This window comes from Vicugna pacos, chromosome 9, assembly GCF_048564905.1.
Source record: "Vicugna pacos chromosome 9, VicPac4, whole genome shotgun sequence".
Taxonomy (NCBI): Eukaryota; Metazoa; Chordata; class Mammalia; order Artiodactyla; family Camelidae; genus Vicugna; species Vicugna pacos.
Genome location: NC_132995.1, coordinates 69,176,999 through 69,195,810, shown reverse-complemented (window position 1 = coordinate 69,195,810; position 18,812 = coordinate 69,176,999). Strand labels below are relative to the sequence as shown.

The following is an 18,812-nucleotide window of genomic DNA, read 5'->3' as shown; positions in this document are numbered from 1 at the left end:
TTGTCTTCAAACTTAAATTTTTTTAAATTTTATTTTGTAGTCAGCAAGTTTTCCATTTGTCAATTTGGATTTGAAAGATGCTAATTGAAACCAAGCAGCAGCTATACATGGCTGGCTGAACATTCATAATTCAACCATTATACAACCTCCAAAATACAGCAGAACATGAGCCACATAATTAGGGCATCAGCTAAACACGACAAGACAATTCAAAAGGATGTCACTGTGTGGCATGTACTCAGCTGAGCTTTAAGTAAGAATGTTGGGTGGGGACTTAACGCCTCCCACCTCTGTTTATCTGCATTAATACCAAACGCTGTCAGGACAACTTATCTCGCAGTCAGTACAGCTGACTTTAGAAGAAGGAAGAAAGTTCCACCTTGTATAAACTGGTTTCATAAACAAAAATTGCTCTTCAATAATTCTGCCTATGGATGTCTGTCTACAAGTTTTCCAATTTGGTCAGCTCCATGTATGCACACCCTGAAAAACTGCCAAAACCGCAGCAACTGATGATGTCACAGGGAAAAACTCACTGCCACAGGAAACCAAGCACTGTGAGTGAACACCTTTCTTCTTGGTCACTTGCTTTATACTTACTATGTAAACCAAAAGGCCTGTTTGATTTGTTATACAAATACGTGTACGTGCATACATGACTGAAGTTAATGTCTCACAAGAAAAACTGTCTATGTTTGGAGCCCATCAACGCTTTGTGATTCTGAGCAATTTTCTGGTATGGAAAACAGATTCAGCATCTCCATCTCCAGTGGATGCAAGCTGCCTCCTGTGATAATCAAGGAATGCAGTGGTCCTCCCAAGTCCACAGTACACATCTGCTGCAAAGTGCCTGCTGCAATTTTCTGGTCCTCAGCTCCAACCCTGGCTAAGCCAACACAGAGTGTCTCCTCGGTGATTGCTATCAAAAAAAAAAAAAAAAAAAAAGACACGGCCATTCAATTCAGTAAATGCATTATCCTCAATCAATTCAAACTAACACTAGTACCAAAAGTACATTTAAAGAAGCCACAGATAGCGTAAGTCCCCTTAGTTGTTCATTATGGACCAACCATCTACTGACTTATCTAAGGCTTTTCTAAATGATTTGTACTCCCTGACATATAAAGTGGAGCAGTACTTCCTAACTTTACCCTTGCAGAATTCCAAAGGCTCACCTTCAAGTTTTTAGGACTTGATGAACAATTACCTGCATCCATACTCTACTGCACAGCATTTGTCTTTAAGAAGATTCTAAGTGAACAGTGTTTAATACATGCTTATATTTTAAATAAAATGTCCGGGATATATTCACATCAACCAAATACTGGAAAAGCCAGGGGATTATGAGATAAAAACACAGATTTGAGTTTGTGTTTGGCCACTTAATCAGCTACGTGACAAATTTCATTTTTATTTCTTCCATTTTTTAAAAAATGGAATACTGTCTGTCTTAAATGGTGGTTTAAGGGCTGAGATAATAAATATGAAAGTACTTAGTAAACTACAGAGCTGTTAACAAACAACAGGCATTATGACGTTACTTACGCTTTTCAGTTCAAAGTAGCCAGCATCAGTGAACTTTAGTTTTATTCAATCTGATGCAACAGCTGAAGAGCTGACCCTTTTCTGGCTTTGTTTAGTTGGGAAAGCTGTCCTGATTGAAAAATGGTCAAAATGGGCAAATAATGTCTACAAGGACAAGCAAGCCTGTAAGGAACTCTGTACAAAGTTATGGATATAGAGCGTCCTTGCAGATCGTTTGTTTCATGACTTTAAAACGGTCTACTGAGAAAAAAGTAAGCAATGGTCATCCAAGAATCTCTTCACGTATCTTTTCTATCAAGGAATAGGTGCTCAAAGCCAGTCAGTATCTTAAAACAGAACCTAATGACAGATTTGTTTAAGAACCTTTCAATAAAACAGTACTGATAATGGACATTTTATTATATACCATATCCACTGTATCCAGACGTTAGGCAGGTAAGGATCAATTCTCCTGTCTTTATCCTCTAGAAAGCTACACCTGGCCTCAGTGTTGAGAACGAGAAAAAGCAGAATAGGTAAACTTCTGCGGGACAGATCTCACCTAGGGTCTGGGCTAAATGAAGTTCTGTATTTTACCAAAATATTTATGTATTAACATATTTACATAAAATCTGATTTATAATTAATTTGTTAAAAATCCTCGCTTTCTAGAATGCTTTTAATTTTATTAGGAAGAACTCCATTATTTTTCTTTCAGTACAACTTTCAGCCTATGAGATTTAAGGAAGTCAAAAAAAAATGATGAGAAAAAATACAATGTGGACCCACTGACTCTTGCTTCAGTGGTATTAGTGTGTATGTGTGCATGTGTGCCAGACATTCTGTCACACCCACATCTCAGCACAGCAGCAGGGGAACACGAGAGCCCTTTTAGGGTCCTGAGTACCTGGATCTTCTCCACGGATTCGCTGATTCTGAACAATCTCCAGAAGTTGCTGGGCTGCTTGGTTTACACTCATATACCGAGGAGGGTCATAGATCTTCCTTCCCCTGTAAGTGTAAAACTAGATGCCACTGCTCTTAGCCATAAAATTACGTAATACATTTTAATGCAATTACGCCCCCAGAAATACTCAATCACCACTGTCTACATTCTGTCTGAAGCTGTCACATGTTACCCGTTTTAAGCATACATTCAAACACGGACACAGTGATGGTTATACGTTTCTTAAGTGTTTTTCATTGTCCTACTTTAAATGCTCTCTCCTCTTACTGAATTGTTGGCAGAAATAAAATTCCAACAACTTAAAAGATAAATGGTTAAATCAAAGTTACTTTTATTCAAAGTGATATCTTAGGCAAAAATAATTCAAAATAAGTGGCAATTTGTTCTATACCCTCGCTTAGTCATGTTCTATAGTGTTCACTTTAATTACCATGTTTAACTACATATTCTTCTTTTCACATCTTCCTCTAAGAATAAGTACACTAAAGTGATAAATACCTCAAAATCTTAGAGGGTAAAATACGTTTACTTCCATATGTCTCAGAAGCCCACCACTTCTGCCCAATGATCAAAATTAAAACATTGCTTTTGTAGTTTACAAAACAGTTCATATAGATTATTTTAGTGACTTTCAAAACAATTCTGTAAGTCAGCATTGTCCAAGAGAAATATAATGCAAGGCATAAACATAATTTAAAATGTTCTCTAGTAACCACATCAGGCAAAAAAACCAAAATTAATTTTAATAACATATTTATTTGGCCTCATATATCCAGAATATTATATTTCAACATTCATTCCTATAAAAATTATTAAAGATTGCTTTCGTATTTATTCTTTGAAATCTGGACTATATTTTATATTTTAGCACATCTTAATTCAAATGTTAAATTTTCATTGGAAATACTTGATCTGTATATTTCACAAAATTCATAGTTGTAAAAGTAGATTTACATATTGCACCTCTAAATATACTTAAATGTTTTCTAATAACTAAGTTGAGTATTAGTTTTAAATTAATTAAAATTAAATTATAAATTCACTTCCTCAGTGACATTAGCCATACATATTTAAAGTGCTCATTAGTCACATGTGGGGAGCAGCTACTGCATGGGACACTGGATCTACAAGCACAAAAGGATTATTACTCCCATTATACACATAGGAAAATAAGGCTCAGGAATGGAAGTAACTTGCCCAAGAGCACATACCAGAGGCCAACTCAAGACTCAAAGCCTGTCTTCTGACTCCCAATTAACTCATTCCACAAATATTTATTGAGTGCCGATTAGGTGCCATTGCTACTTCCACTCTATCACACTGCTTGCAATTTCACAAGGCTGAAAGCGCTTTAATTTTGCACTGTTACTGGAAGCTGATTTTCAACAATCTTTAGAACTTACATCATTTAAGTAGAATTTATGTTCATGGAATTAAAACAAAGGTAAGCATTCTCAGAATAAGAACTTACTTGATTAGATTTTCCAAAGACTGCTCCTTTATTTTGATGTCTGTAGGAAGCAAAAAATAGTTCTCTTTTAATTGACTACTTTACCCCAAATCCTACACATAAACTTCAGTTGAGCCACCTGAATTTTTGGTAAACATTTTTCTCAAGTCTCTAAAACGCTAATTTGAGAGTTTGTGACAGTCTTCCCTCACGGTGGCATGTATCTGGTCACTTTTTTTGTTTAACTTCAATAATGATCATATTTCATTTGCATTCTTTTTTACTGATGTAGAGTCAGTTTATACTGTTGTGTCAATTTCTGGCGCACAGCATAATGTTTCAGTCATTCATATACATTCATATATTTGTTTTCATATTCTTTCTCATTATAGGTTACTATGAGATATTGAATATAGTTCCCTGTGCTGTACAGTAGAAACTTGTTGTTTATCTATTTTATATATAGTAGTATCTGCAAAGCTCCAACTCCCAATTTATCTCTTCCCACCCCGTTTACCCCCTGGTTCTGGTCACTTTTTTAATGGAAACATAGAGAAGAATGGAAGCTTGCGGTTGTGTGAAGGTCATTAGTTCGAAAACAAACATGAGGTTGGCCCTGAGACCATCCTGAAAGGATCGAATTTCCTCTTGGAAAAGAAGACACAGGAAAGAGTTAGATAAATACTGGCGTACACTACCTAACAGCTCATCAAAGTCTTTGTGTTCATTTCCATTAGCTGGTAACGGCACAGATCCAACTGAAAGGTCTTGTCATGTTCCTATTCTCACCTATTTTTCAGGCACTAGCATATAAACGTCAGTGCATGTAACACAGATAGAAGAAAATTCTTACTACATTTTGAAACAAGACTTTTGCTTTCTTGTGAATGGTAAGACATGTGTAATAACTTATGGACAGACACTCTGATACCAAATGTTCACACTTTTAACAGGGCTTTTCCGAGCCCTGACTGCCAGGCACGGGGCTACCAGGGAGGCCAAGACACACAGAGCCCCTGCTCTCACAAAGTTTGACAATGCAACCGCCACAAAGATTTGATTCTCTACAGTTTTTAATCACTGATGCTCAGCTAAACAAGTCGGTAGAAGGTAAAAAAGCAGAATCACTCTACATCCTCGCAGGAACTCAGTACACAACAGCTGCTTCCTGCTCTACATGCAGAAAACAAATGGTTCAGCCAAAGTTTTTGCAAAAATAAATATAGTGTAACTGAGGGGTCTTTTTGATAGACTTCTACAGCTTTCCTAAGTGATTACAAAAGTTTTTCTTCTAAAAGATACTAAAGAGTTTGCTTGGAAAATATTCCAGAGATATTCCCTTAAATGTATTTCTAAATGTCCTTGGAACCAGTAGTGAATTTTTCAGGTTTGAAATATCATAAATTATTTAATATATCCACTTGTCTGGCACATACAGGAAAAAATGCATAGCTGTTACTGAAATATGGCCTGTAATATAATCAACGGTATATAAGTCAGCATAGATTTCCTTTACCTGATACTTGTAATATTTTTTAAAAATTCAATACATGTATTAGTTCATTCACCTTGAGCTTCTGAAATGTTATTTGTGATAGTTAAGTTTTTAATTTAGTATTTTCATTTTTATCCTTTTAATGATATGCTCTACAGAATTTGATTTTAAAAAAATGAAGAGGGTTAGGGAGAATTTTTATAGGCAAATGCGTTTTAATTAAACATAAGACTGCATCAGTGAATTTTTAATCTCAAGCCAGACTCATCTTAATACTTACTTGTCTTCACACAGTCCATAATTATTCCTTTCTACATCCACTTCCTCGAAGGTAAGCATCTCCTAGTCATCTCAGTACCCAGCATAATGCAAACCCAGCAGATACTCCATAAATGTCTACTGAATAAATTTGTTCACACGGCTCTATGAGCAGCCAGCCACCAGCCCATCTTAAACTATCTACCCCTTAAGTAGGGTAAGTCCCATCTCTAAGCCTTTAGTGACTTCCCCTCAAATGCTCTTTGTAATAACCATACAATTAATGCTGTATTTTATTCATCTCTAATTAACATCATACATATCATACTTGGAAAGTCTTATCTTTCCAAGTAAATGTTAAATTCTATATGACTTTTTTTTTACCATGACATATTCCAACTAATCTCTATAGGACTTGGCCCATTGATGGCATTCAATAAATACATACTAATTTAAATAACAAGAATTCCAGGCGATAAAAATGATGAGATCTATGGCTTGAGAATTTGTAATCATGATATCTTATACTTCACACCTTGTTCCTGTTTTTGTTAGTGGAGCAAGGAAGATATATTGTTTAACCTTGTTTGTCTTTTCCCAGGAAAGCCAAGAAAAGAGGCAGCCCTTAGACAGAGTTCAGGAGCCAGCGTTCTGGTTTGTCCTTCCTGCTTCTCCATACAATAGAACACAATTGTTCTCTACACTTTCATGTACACGGCATGTTAGTTCCAGCTAGATTTCAAAACCCTGAGGGCAGGACCCGTGTCTACTACTTCCTTAGTATTCCACAGAACCTAATTCCACATTGGGCACAGAGTAAACATTTGGTAAATAACTGTAAATTGATTTTCTAACTTCCTTCCCAAAGCTTCCAAAAGATTAATCCTATTTTTCCCCCTTTTCCCCACATTTTTTATGCCATGAAAAAGTGATCAGGTAGCTTGCCTCTTAAGATTCTTTTCTCCCCATTGTTTTAAAACCTCTCAGTTCTGCTGTAAAACACACACACACACACACACACACACACACACAAGTAGCTGAGCTCCAATGAATGCCTATTTTCTATCCTCCAGTGGCATATACTTTCCCTCTGCCTTTAATAAAAGTCCCCTTAATGGCCGCCCTTCTCACATCATTCTACTTTGACTTTCTACACACTGCTGGCCAAACTGGATCTAAGTTTAAGACTACATGATGGATATATCTAATGGCATATTCCACATGAGTTAACAAGTGTGTTACTGTGTGCTTGCAGTAAGAACTACAAAAAAGGAAGACCTGTATCTTTCCACATGGAAAATCCACAGACAAAACTATAAAGATAATTGATTAATTATGAATTACTAAATTGCATGGACAATAAACTAAAACAAGGAAACATTACCCTACCAGTTAATTGTCGGGTACAGGCATAAGCCAAAAAAAGTCACAGAAGCATTCACAGCCTGATCTGGATCTGGAATTAAGTAGGTGTCACTGTTAATGGAATAAAAGGAATGTATTCTGGATGCAAGAGTTAAAGATCTTCTGTGCCAACAGGTAATAAGATCAAATCTGAGGGAAAAAACCTAAAAATAAACTTCAACCAATTAACTTTCATTAAATACTTATTAAACAGCTTCACTGTGCCAGACTTCTAGGCATTACAGAGAGAGGAATGAGCAAGACAATGTCCCTGCTCTTATGAAGCAGAGAAGAAAACAAGTTAACACAATAATTCAGATAGATGGTAAGACTGAAAAGAAACAACCAAAGTCATGGGAAAGAGAATCACTGGGGGTTACAGGCTGTACCACATGAGATGAGGGAAAATTTCACTTTAGATCAGGAGTTGGCAAACTTCTGTAAAGGGCCAGGTAGCAAATATTTTAGGTTTTGAGGGCCACAAGGTGTCTGTCGTAACTACTTATCACTGCCACTGGAGCATGGAAGCAGCCACAGATGCTACATAAATGAAGTAGCATGGTGGTGTTCCAATGAAGCTTTACTTATAGAACAGCCCGTGGGCTGGATTTGATCCATGGGTGCTTGTATAGTAACCCTTGCTCTAGATAACTTCCAACTTCTACCCTGTAAGAAATGCTAATCATTAGTAAAACTTTCCTATAGTCTTTTAAAAGAGACATATTAATGGGGGTTTTGATAACATGCAAATTATATATCACTGAATAATAAAGAACTGGCTATACTGTACAAATAACCTGAATGTTTTTGGCAAACAGGATGCTTTTCTAACATTCTGAATATCCGTACTTACTATAAGGGCCAAAACCATGGGTTCATTCTTTGCCCTGATTCTGTACCATGTGGCAGATATTCTGCTGGGTAACTTCACACATAGTATCACCAAAACAGTGCAATTCAGTGTATGATCCAAGGCCTGATGCCAGTATGTAGCATTTTGTTACCAGTAAATGATAAAGAAACTTCAGGAGTGAGAATGAGTATTTATCAACACTTATAACAATTTGACTCTGACATAAAAGATTAGAAATTTTAAAATATACATATGTGTGCATGTATGTATACATATTTATATGTGTGTGTGTGTATAAAAGAACAACACTGGCTCCCTCACCACAAACAGTCTAGGAAGCACTGCTCTGAGCACTTCCATGAGGCAAGGAGAGATGACTCCTATTTGATAAAAACGAAGGCGAAGGTGAGGACCACTCACAGCGCTCCCTAGCTAGCAGGCAGCAGCACTCAGACTTTGTCTTCTGATTCCAAGTGTCATTTCCAAGTTGTCCAAGATGCCAGATAGCTCTTTTCCGTTTGCCAATCCCCAGATTAAAACTTTGGTAACAGTATTTGTACAACATAGACTGTAGCACAGGAACTGATAGTGAATGTGAATCACGACAATGCCAGTGCCTCTCTGGCAAACACCGCCCACTCCTTCTGACGCCCTGTCAGTACCATCACCTTTGTGTACAAAGACAGCGATCCCAGCTCTTTCCACACGAGGTGGGAAACAGGATTTGGCAGCATGATACAGTGAGAAGAGCTATGAATAACAGGCTATTTGGATTCTCCCAATTCTGCAACCAATAAGCTGGGTGACAGTGGGAAAATGATTCACTATCTCTGGGCCTCAACCTCATCTGGAAAACAGGCTTTAATTAGAAGATCTCCAGAGTCACTTCCAGATCTGTAGTTGTGTGATTCTGCCAGCATCAGTGCTGCAGCACTCAAAGAACATCTCAAGGGAGACCCAGGACGGCGCCTGGTAAGAATGAATGCTCAGTGCAAGTCTGTTGAGTTGCAGTTAAGTTGACAAGGACAGAGTCTTGATGGACAAATAAATGGGTGAGCGATGGGATGCTGGGGAGGATCTACTAGGGCAAAAGTGGGCAGCGGCACGTATGTAGGAATAGCCACATGGCAGCTGGAGCAGAAAATTCATGTCTCCCCAGGAGTACGGGAAAGAGCATGGGATGTACAGAGCAGCTAGACTGTATCCTTTCTTACCTCTAGCTAGTTATCCACAGAACAGTTTTAACTCAACACAAAATCAAAATGCGAACAATGTGACAACTCCACACTGGGACCCTAAGGAAACCCCAGAGCCCTTACCCAGTAAGCACAGCGTGTGTAAGCCGCTCTGTCTGTTCTTCTGCACTTTATCAAAGAAGCTTTCTGGTCGCCAAGTATCCGTCCAAAAAACAATAGACACTGTCTCTCCAAACTTATACAACTGGAAAAAATAAAAACATTGATTAATGATGGAACAATTCACCAACTACTATTTCATGGATAACAACCAAAATAAAAAATGAGAACCAAACTTGAGAGGGACCCTGGATCAAATCTGTCACAAAAAAACGGTAATAAAAGTTCTTTCTGATCCACAGCAGCTGGTGTCATTCTGATGCCCTTTCAGTGGGAGGCTTCTGGTATTTCTCCATTCAGTATAGGAACGTATGTAGCTAGTTCATGATTTAGCTAAGTAGCTGCTAAAAAGACTGAAATACAAAGAACCTAGAAGGAAGCCAAGGGGATGGGGGGGAGGAGAGAAAGACTTTTGAGCAGTCAGAACTGGGTTCACAAGGTTAATATTATCCTCACTTAACACATGAGAGACCACCAGAGCTCAGAATGATCAACTGACTTACCTAAGGTCATACAGTTAGTAATTAAAAAGACACTCAGACCGAGGTCTGAGGAAGCGCTCTTTTCCACCACGCCATCTCAGTAAAATTCACACACTGTACTCACTGCAGCCATGCCGCAAAACCTACCCCCTTACTTTACCCACTATTTGTTCCCTCACTGTAGAGTTCAATAAGGGCCCTTCCCCAAACTTCCTCCTTTCCCCTCAAGTGTCCTGCCCGCCTCACTTGACTATTACACAACCAAGAAGCTTGCTTGCTTTCAGCTTGCTTCCAGACTGACCGCACATCTCACTGCTGTGAGTCCAGCTCCAAATCTTATGCTGAGGAAATTTAGTTTTGAATTTTGGTTCTGCAACTTGTTAGCTGTGTGATGTTACTCTTTCTAAGTCTTAATCTCTAAAATATGAACAGCGACAACATAGGGTCCTTCCTACCTGTAGGGCTGTGTGCATCACTAACATGTAAAAAGTTATTCAAATAGTGAATGATATGCTATTTTTAGTTTTTATCTAGGCACTGTATAAAATATATTATTTTCAAAGACAATATATGGTAAAACATAACACTTAAGTTGTTATGCAAAGATTTAATTATTCAATTTAAACAATGCTTGAAAGAATTTTTATTAGAGCTGGAAAGCACCAGATGCTAGACATCACATCTAGTCCTCTGCCACAGATTGACTGCGTAATTGAAATAGCTGTGTGACTTCGGGAAATCACCTAACTTTTCAAGCCTAAAGTTCTTCATTTGCAAAAGAAACTGGTCTGGAGAAAGGATTTATCGTCTTCAGGCTTCTCAGTTTTCACAAGCTGCTGCCAGGGGTAAGAAGGAGGCAAATGGGGAGGAAACAGAGAAGCTGGGGTGTTCAGGGTCCTCCATCCCTCCATTCCTAGGGAAGCTCAACTTTTCTCGATTTTTATGTACTGAGGTCCTAAAAACGATCACCGGTACTCATGACGGTGATCTGTGTTTCCAAGGGAAGAGTCATCATATTCCTCAAATGGCCACAACCTCCAACCTACCTACCAATGGGCTTTATTCCCAAAGTCCACTTGAAAATTGTCTAAAAAGGTATTTCCCCACAGAAGTCATGCCATCTAGTGGCAGTCGAATTCCCAGATTAGTGTATAAAGACCCATGTAACTCTTAAGAATTCAGTCATAAACCTTCGAATCACAACTAGCACGGTTTCTCTGTAAAAAATGTATTTAGGGTTCCAATGTGAGACTCCTGGAATACATTCACCCAAGCTACGAGGAATGAGCCTAGCTCTGCTGGGGGCTTCCGTTACTGCTACTATCCCACGAGAGGCAGATTTATTTAACAAATATTTATTATAGATCATCCACTGCACAGCAGGCTTTATGATCTGCACAGGTATAAAGTGAGAAGCAAAGTGGAGCGAGTAAGGTAAGCAGTCTACCTTACACCTTATGCAGCAGGTGAAAAAGCTCTGGAGTCCGAGCTCATGGTTACTAGATGGGTGACTTTCAGGAGGAACTCCCCTGAAAAATGGGTATAATAACTATAACCCTAATAATGTGTTTTGTTAAGGATTAGATGACACTGTATGTAAAGTGCCTAGTGCCATCGAAAAGACGCAATAAATGTTAGGGATTTGATGACATAAAATGAGAACGTGTGTAGTGATGGCATGAAGATGTTCTAAAATGCTGTGTTGTGCTATAATCCAACTGCTTTCTTACTGGAGTGAACTCAAAAATGTTACCAAATATTTCAAACTATGCTTATGATTTAATTCTGACAAATTGAACTGTTTACATTCTCAAAGGATTTTTGGCATCTCTGATCAGATTTTGAAATACTATTATTACTCTATTAAAAAAAAGCTTTAAGGGAAAACCATTAAAGTTAAAGAAAATGATATGTAGCTATATATAAATACTTTGACTAGGTCTTCAATATTTTAAGACTCACGGAAATATAGTCATGGGGGTCAATTCTTCATTCAGAAAGAAGGGGCTGGATCATTTAAAAGAGAATTGAGATGCTAGTCACATATAAACACTGGCTGAAACACTTTGTGTAAAATCGTCTTTGAATTGTCTCATTTGGGGGATTAAAGAAAACCTCACATAAGCACTGCTTTCTAGGACCCTGATTTATAGACTGCAACCATTTCCACCGCTGTGGTGCAGACTTCTTCAATGAATTCTGGAACATTATGCAAACGGTTTCACCATTTAGATGTTAGTACCTCAAAGAACAGAAGGACCAGTTCTTTTGTGTTTCACAATTCAAGGACCTACCAGTAAACTATAAAAGGAAACTGGAACAAAATCCTACGGTGACGAGAACTGAGGTTGCAGAAGCCTAAGTACCTACCGTCTTACTTATAAGTGTGAGCCTTTGTGCTGTGATCGCTTTCCCCCAAACCATTACTGACGCAAATCTGTATTTAAAAATTACAAAAAGAGCTGTTTTCAAGAATACTAGGTAAACACAGCCCTTTTTTGTTTTAACCTGGAGTAAGTTTTTAGAAAAAGTAGTTTATCTAACTTGATATTAGATCACGTTTTTATCAATGAAAACAAACAAAAACTCAATACAAAATGATCTATTTAATTATATGTAAGGCACTAGAGTGAAGAGATGCACAAGAAAGACAAGTATTAGATAGTAAATAATAATTATAAAAAATTAGATGTAGATTGAAAGTAGTATAAGAGTGCAGCCCTTCCCCCACTTAGAGAGCACCTGAAGGGTAACTTCTGAATAGACAGGATATATGCTGCACCTTAAAGGATGAGTAAGATTTAGACTGGGGACGTTGAACAAGGCAGAAGAATCAGATGGTATGAACAAAGTAACAGGGATGGGAAATCTTGGGCAATACTGAGAATAGCATTAAGCAACTATCCCAAAATAGGTACTGCCTGACTTGCCTCTAACAAGTATCTCTAATTCCTGACATCTTACCAGATACCAATTCCTGTCAATTCTAGCTCAATGATTTATCTGGAAACTACTATTTTCTTTTCCCTCTACCTTAGGTTGAGCTCTCAATACCACTTGCCTGAGTGACCTTACTCGGTCTTTTAACTCATCTCTCTGCCAACATTCCCTTTCTTTTGGAAGCATTGAGGTCTTCATAAATTTCATTTTATTATTTGGTTTTAATACTTTTGGTAATTTATATTCAAATAAAAATATTTTGTTGTTTTAAGTTAAAAATATATTTTCTGCATATGAAAAAATCAGAAAATTTAACTTACTAAGAACTCTATTAAACCTCACATGTCTCTTTTATATATGTCTATCCTAAATCTGGTCAGTTACGTCTGTGAGGTAAAAGAAAGCTGACCCAGCAGAGCTGTCAAAAAATGTACCACAAAGCCATACAATCAAGAGTTACTAGTTTTCTCTTTGATAGAGAATCCTGGTTTTGGAGTTGTCGTTTTTAATCCTCACATGCATTTTGCTTACGAATATTGATATACTGATTTCTGCTGACAGTATGAAAGATTAGACACATGGCCACATACTAGGTACACAGATAAAGCTGAATGACTATGTTGACAAAAGAGCTACAAGATTTATATTTTCACACACAAATGAGAACCCACATATGAATTAAGAGAAAAAATTACAATTTAAAGCATACAATTCCAAAGACAAGATCCAACTTAGGGTGGTGGTAGGGGGTGGGGGAGATAAATAAATAAATCAGCAATTCAACTCAGGAAATACTTGTTGCACATTGATTATACGCATGGCACTACAATAAAGTACTACAGAAGATGTGAAGATGAGTAAATCAAAGATTTTATAATATGGTAAGCACTTATAGGATGGAGGTTTACCAGGATTGTTTGAGTAGAAGAATGGTACAATCAGATTTACAATTTAAGCAGAAAACTGTGAAGTATAAGAGAATACTGGCAAGGTGGTTATTAAAATAGTGATAAAAAAAGGAAATGGAAAGGAAGGAAAAAAAATTTAATACGCCCATGATTTAACAGGTGATCAAAAATAATTCCAAAGTGACTAAAAGAACAGAGAACTTATTAGATGAGTTCTTCTAAGCTTACACAGCAACACGGAGTTCTGATATTATCAGAACCAGTTTAAGTGCTTTGTACTAGTTAGGTTTTATCATTTTTACAGTAGTCCCTGGACAACAATGAAATCAATTTAATGCTTCTGAAAACTAATAGTGAGAATTACTATGGCGATGGGGAGGGTATAGCTCAGTGGCAGAGTGCATGCTTAGTGTGCACGAGGTCCTGGGTTCAATCCCCAGTACCTCCGTAAAATCAATCAATCGATCGATCAATCAAATTACTACCTTCTCCCCACCCCAAAAACCTTAAAAGAAGAAAAAGAACTACTACAAGGACAAAAATGCCGATTAACACACTGAGTGTTGTGTTACAATAAAAAGGAAGGAAATGAGTTGTTACTCTTTGAAAGCAGTATGTATTTTTTCCAAAGTAAAAATGTATTATATAAATGCAGGAACATATGGCAATAAACAAGGTCACTTACACAACAGCCAGAGAAAGTGGAAGCATTCCATAATGTTGAGAAAGTTATACAACCTCTTCCCTGAAGTCAGCTACACCCGATAATGCAGTTTTTAAGCAGAAATCATTACCTGGTTTCATCTAACCACCTCATTTATCTTTCTTTTAAGCTGTCTCAAAACCAATTTAGTCACCAAACTTTTACAAAAGAATTAATATATTTTAATACACAAATGACTAACAATACATGATAAATACCACACAAAGTATTTTAGGATCTGTAATTCTTCTTTTATTTAGTCTGTCAGATTCAGGAGAATGTACACATAGTAAGTGCTAAGTAAAAAGACTGAGAAAATACACCAAAAGGTAACTTAGGTCACCTTAGGTGGTGGGGCTATGGACGCTTTCATTTTCTTTTTTATATCTACTGTATTTTCCTAATTTCCTAATTTCATTTACCATCAAGAAACAGAAGTTATTTTTTAAATGGCTCTTCAAAAGCAGAAACAATGATATATAAAAGCAGTTTTGATTCTGCATGATTAAGCTGCTAAATGTTTAACTCGAAGATTTCAAGAAAAGGACTTTGTTCCTCTTGTCTTTTGTGTATTAAGAAAAATCCCTGATTTTTCATTATCAGGAATGTCTAAATACAAGCACCTTGCCTGACTCTAGACAAATAAATGGATTTTTCTTGATTAGAAAAATCCTCAAAATAGAAAGAATTTAAGTGTTAGAAATATCTGTCACTTAAGAATTTCAAATAACATGATTTTAAAGTATATACATTTATAACCAATATTTTAATTTTGAAAAAAATCTTAAAATTAACTCAGTGAAAATTTGAGAATCTAATATATTTTGGTCAAGGTAACCTTTGCCTAAAGTTGGAAAATAGGCCAGCTTTTTAGCTTCCAAATCTACAGGATATTAGAACTTATCTAGGTTAGCATTTTTCATACTTTTTTGTGCCAAATCTTTTTTTCCAAATGCATTCTTAAATAGACCATCACTGACGTTAAAGATAGAGTTGAAGATAATGGCAGGGCTCTTCAGGGATTTTCTCTTCGTGTTTTGGTGTCAACTACTTTATTATCAGCAGAACCCTAAAGCAGCTTCATAAATCGTGGTGCACTTTGAAAACCACTGATCTTGTCCAACATTCCTCTCTGTTTGCACCTCATCCCCTTGTGGTTAAGAAACTTAAGAGATCCAGAAAAGTTAGATGACTCCGTTATAGCCTGAGCAAAAAGTAAAAACAAGACCTTTCAATTTGCAGTTAAACTTTAAACCTTTTCCATTATATCCATTGTTTTTCTGTTACTAGTTCTTCCCCCAATATGTAGGCAGTTTTTTATGCGACATATTTCAGTCTTGTGTTAACTGATCTCTAGATTGCCAAGGTTTCTGTGCTACGTATGTATGTATTCATTTATGTGTTTCTGTAATACCTTGCAGATTCTCCAAGCACTTTCATGACTCTCTTTTTAACTGTACATTTCTCTCTGCTGGGAATATCTTTTGTCTTCTTTTCCATCTAGCATACTTCCTGTAATTCCTTTTTTAAACCATTTTATTGAGGTATAATTTATATATCATAATATTCACCCATTTGAACTATACCTGCAATGATTTTAGTGAATTGCACCAAGTTAGGTGCAACCATCACTATATCAAGTTTAAGAAAATTTTTATCACTCCAGTTGGATCCCTTACGTCCATTAACAGTTAATTCCTGTTTTCATCCCCAGCCCCAGCCAACCACTAATTGCTTTCCGTCTCTATAGATTTGCTTTTCCTGGACACTTCATGTAAATGGAATCATAAGATATGTGTTTTTTTGTGTCTCACTTCTTTCATTTAACATACATAAACTTAATCTACGTATATCTATGCCATGACTACTAATTCTTCGTAAGATAAAAGGAGACCTCAGGTAAGTATCCAGGAGTTCAAGAATCTGGGAGTAAGAGAAACCCAATCCCAAGCCCTACTCTTCAACACTGATAATGGTCCTCGAAAGCAAAGCAAGACCGGCACAGGGTTCTTAGGACAGGAAATAACTTTTCTAGAAATGACAACACCAATCAAAATGAGAAAAAACTGGGCCAATAGTGCTAGATGGGTCCAGCCCCATGGACAAGTCTATGGGGATACGAACCATAAGAATTATGACAGTGGAGATGGTAGGAAAGGATCCACTAGCATATAGAGTCCATTTCCTTTCCAAGGATTATCAGTAAGGCAGAGATGGCTCTCTACATCTGCCTAAACCTCAGTTCTCTTCACAGACACCGCTCCTACACCTCCACTCATTTTGATCTTCTATCATACCTCACCCTCTCCATGCAGTCCAGGCCTCCGTCATCTCTCCTCTAAAGGACTGCAATAAGCCTACTAATTGATTTCCTCACTTCCAATCTTGCCTGGCAGCAATTCAACCTCCATATACTAGCAAGAGATATTTTTTTAAAAACACTTACAAGATCAAGCATTTGCATTGCTTAAACCCCTCTGAAGGCAGGTAGTGTATATCACTTAGAATAAAATCCAAACTCCTGATGTTGAATTAGACAACCTAGTGATCCAATGTTACCTACATATCCAGCCTCAGATCACTCTTCCCCTTGCCTGCTACTCTCCAGCCAGCCTTCCTTTGGTTCCCTTCACAAGCCAAGCTCATTTCCACCCTAGGGCCTCTGTACGAACTCTGCCTGGGACATGGTTGTTCCTTGATTCATATTTAATCTTAAGTATTACTGCCCTGAGAGACCTACCCTGACCAGCCAACTGTAGCAGTGACCTAGTCACGGTCTAACCTATCCGTCTACTTGAATAGAGTTACCACTATCTGACATTTATTTTTTTATTTGTTATTGCCTCTTTCCTACTAGAATTGTTTGAGAGCAGACACCTTCTTGGTCAGGTTTATCACTGTTTCCAAAGACACTTACTAGGCAAACAATAAGAAGGCAAACACTATTTGTTGAATAAATGGATCATTATTCCACTTAATGACGTCTAACTTGGGAGCCTCTAATATACTTTCCATTTAACGAAAAAACAAAAAAATTCATTAGGAAAATGGAGTTTGTGGTAAGGAATTATATTTTATAGAATGCCTGCAATAAAATGCCGCGTGTGTGTGTGTGTGTGTGTGTGTGTAGAAGGGTTCATCTAAGCAACTACTTACCTTCATTAATACTGATAATCAAGAGTCTTCTGTTGGCTAATATACTACAAAGGTAAAAAAAATACTCAGTGGTTGATTCTAAACGCTCTATGCTGCTTTAAATACCAAAAAAAAAACAAAAAGAGAGTTCAAAAGAGGCTGATAAATTGATAGTTTAAAAAATTTGTACCCGCTTTTAGGTTAGGAAGAAAGCATATACTGTTCAGGTCTGTCATCATACCCAGAGTAGCACTTCTCTTTAATCACTCCATGGCTGTTTTTAAACTCATGGGAGATGAGATGACCGAATATCTTTCGTAAGTGGTGCCCACTTCCCTTTTTAAAAATTGAGCAAGAGAGCATAGCAAGGTAACCTGTTACCATTCTAGAATTAGCAAGCATATTTCCGGGAACTAAAATCTACTTTTTCAATTTTGCTATGCTAAAAGAATGTATAAAAGAAAGCATAACTCTAACTTTCTGAAAAAATTTTTATCTGTCTAGGTTGATGGTTCTCAAAGTGTAGTGCTTGTACCAGCAGCTTGAGCATCACCTGGGAATTTACTAGAAATGCAAATTCTCAGACCCCTAATCCAGATCTACCGTATCAGAAAACCTGAGGGGAAGGCCCAGCAAACTTTAATAATCCCTCTAAGTGATAATACTAAAGTCTGAGAACCACTGGTATTGGTTACTGTTTTTTTCCATAAATGTCAGCCAAATAGTAAAGAGAAAAAGGTCAGCTATTACAAGGAAGGAGACTTCACCAAAATTTTTACATTATGCAGGATACCCACAAGTTTATTTTAAAATTTAAGTGTGCCAAGCATATAATTATTTTTAATGCTTTTTATCTTAGAAAATCAATAATTACCTTCTCCTCTTGGGATATGAATAACTTGAGTGGTATAAGAATTATACTTACACAGAGATTTCATCAATATATGACAGAAAATAAAAAGGCACTTCCTGTTTTTCATGCAAGTAGTAAGTCTTTTCATATCCAGATTAGAGAAGAGAATCAAGATGTGGAAACAGTTGCTTTGTGCCCGCTTGGAGAAATCCCATATAAAACTAAGAGAAAGCTAAATTAAAAAAAATAATATATGTAAATTGGATACGATTTGATCTTAGGGGCTTATACGCATGGAGTCTGTCACTTCTCATAGTACCTTTACCCATTTTAAACACGTGAACAATAACGCTGTACCTCTCTATCAGTGCAGAGGATCACAGGGTCACCACAGCCTAGCTTTAGCCAATCCAGATAACAGATTTACATTTACATAATAAAGACAAAGATCTTTTAAAAATGTTATGCTTAAAGAGAAGTAAAAA

At 37.0% G+C, this 18,812-nt stretch overlaps 1 protein-coding gene across 2 annotated transcripts in view; it reads right to left on the bottom strand.

Annotated features, from left to right (window-relative positions):
- DPH5 (diphthamide biosynthesis 5) overlaps positions 1 to 18,812 on the bottom strand; it is a 32,769-nt gene continuing 13,957 nt past the window's right edge. For both annotated transcript variants that reach the window (XM_072968115.1, XM_006197371.4), the window contains 4 exons: positions 9,271 to 9,391; positions 3,963 to 4,002; positions 2,432 to 2,535; positions 1 to 919 (listed from right to left, as the gene is read on the bottom strand). In XM_072968115.1, the coding sequence (XP_072824216.1) occupies positions 690 to 919; positions 2,432 to 2,535; positions 3,963 to 4,002; positions 9,271 to 9,391 (495 nt within the window). In that variant the 3' untranslated portion in view covers positions 1 to 689. The remainder of the gene's footprint in view (positions 920 to 2,431; positions 2,536 to 3,962; positions 4,003 to 9,270; positions 9,392 to 18,812) is intronic.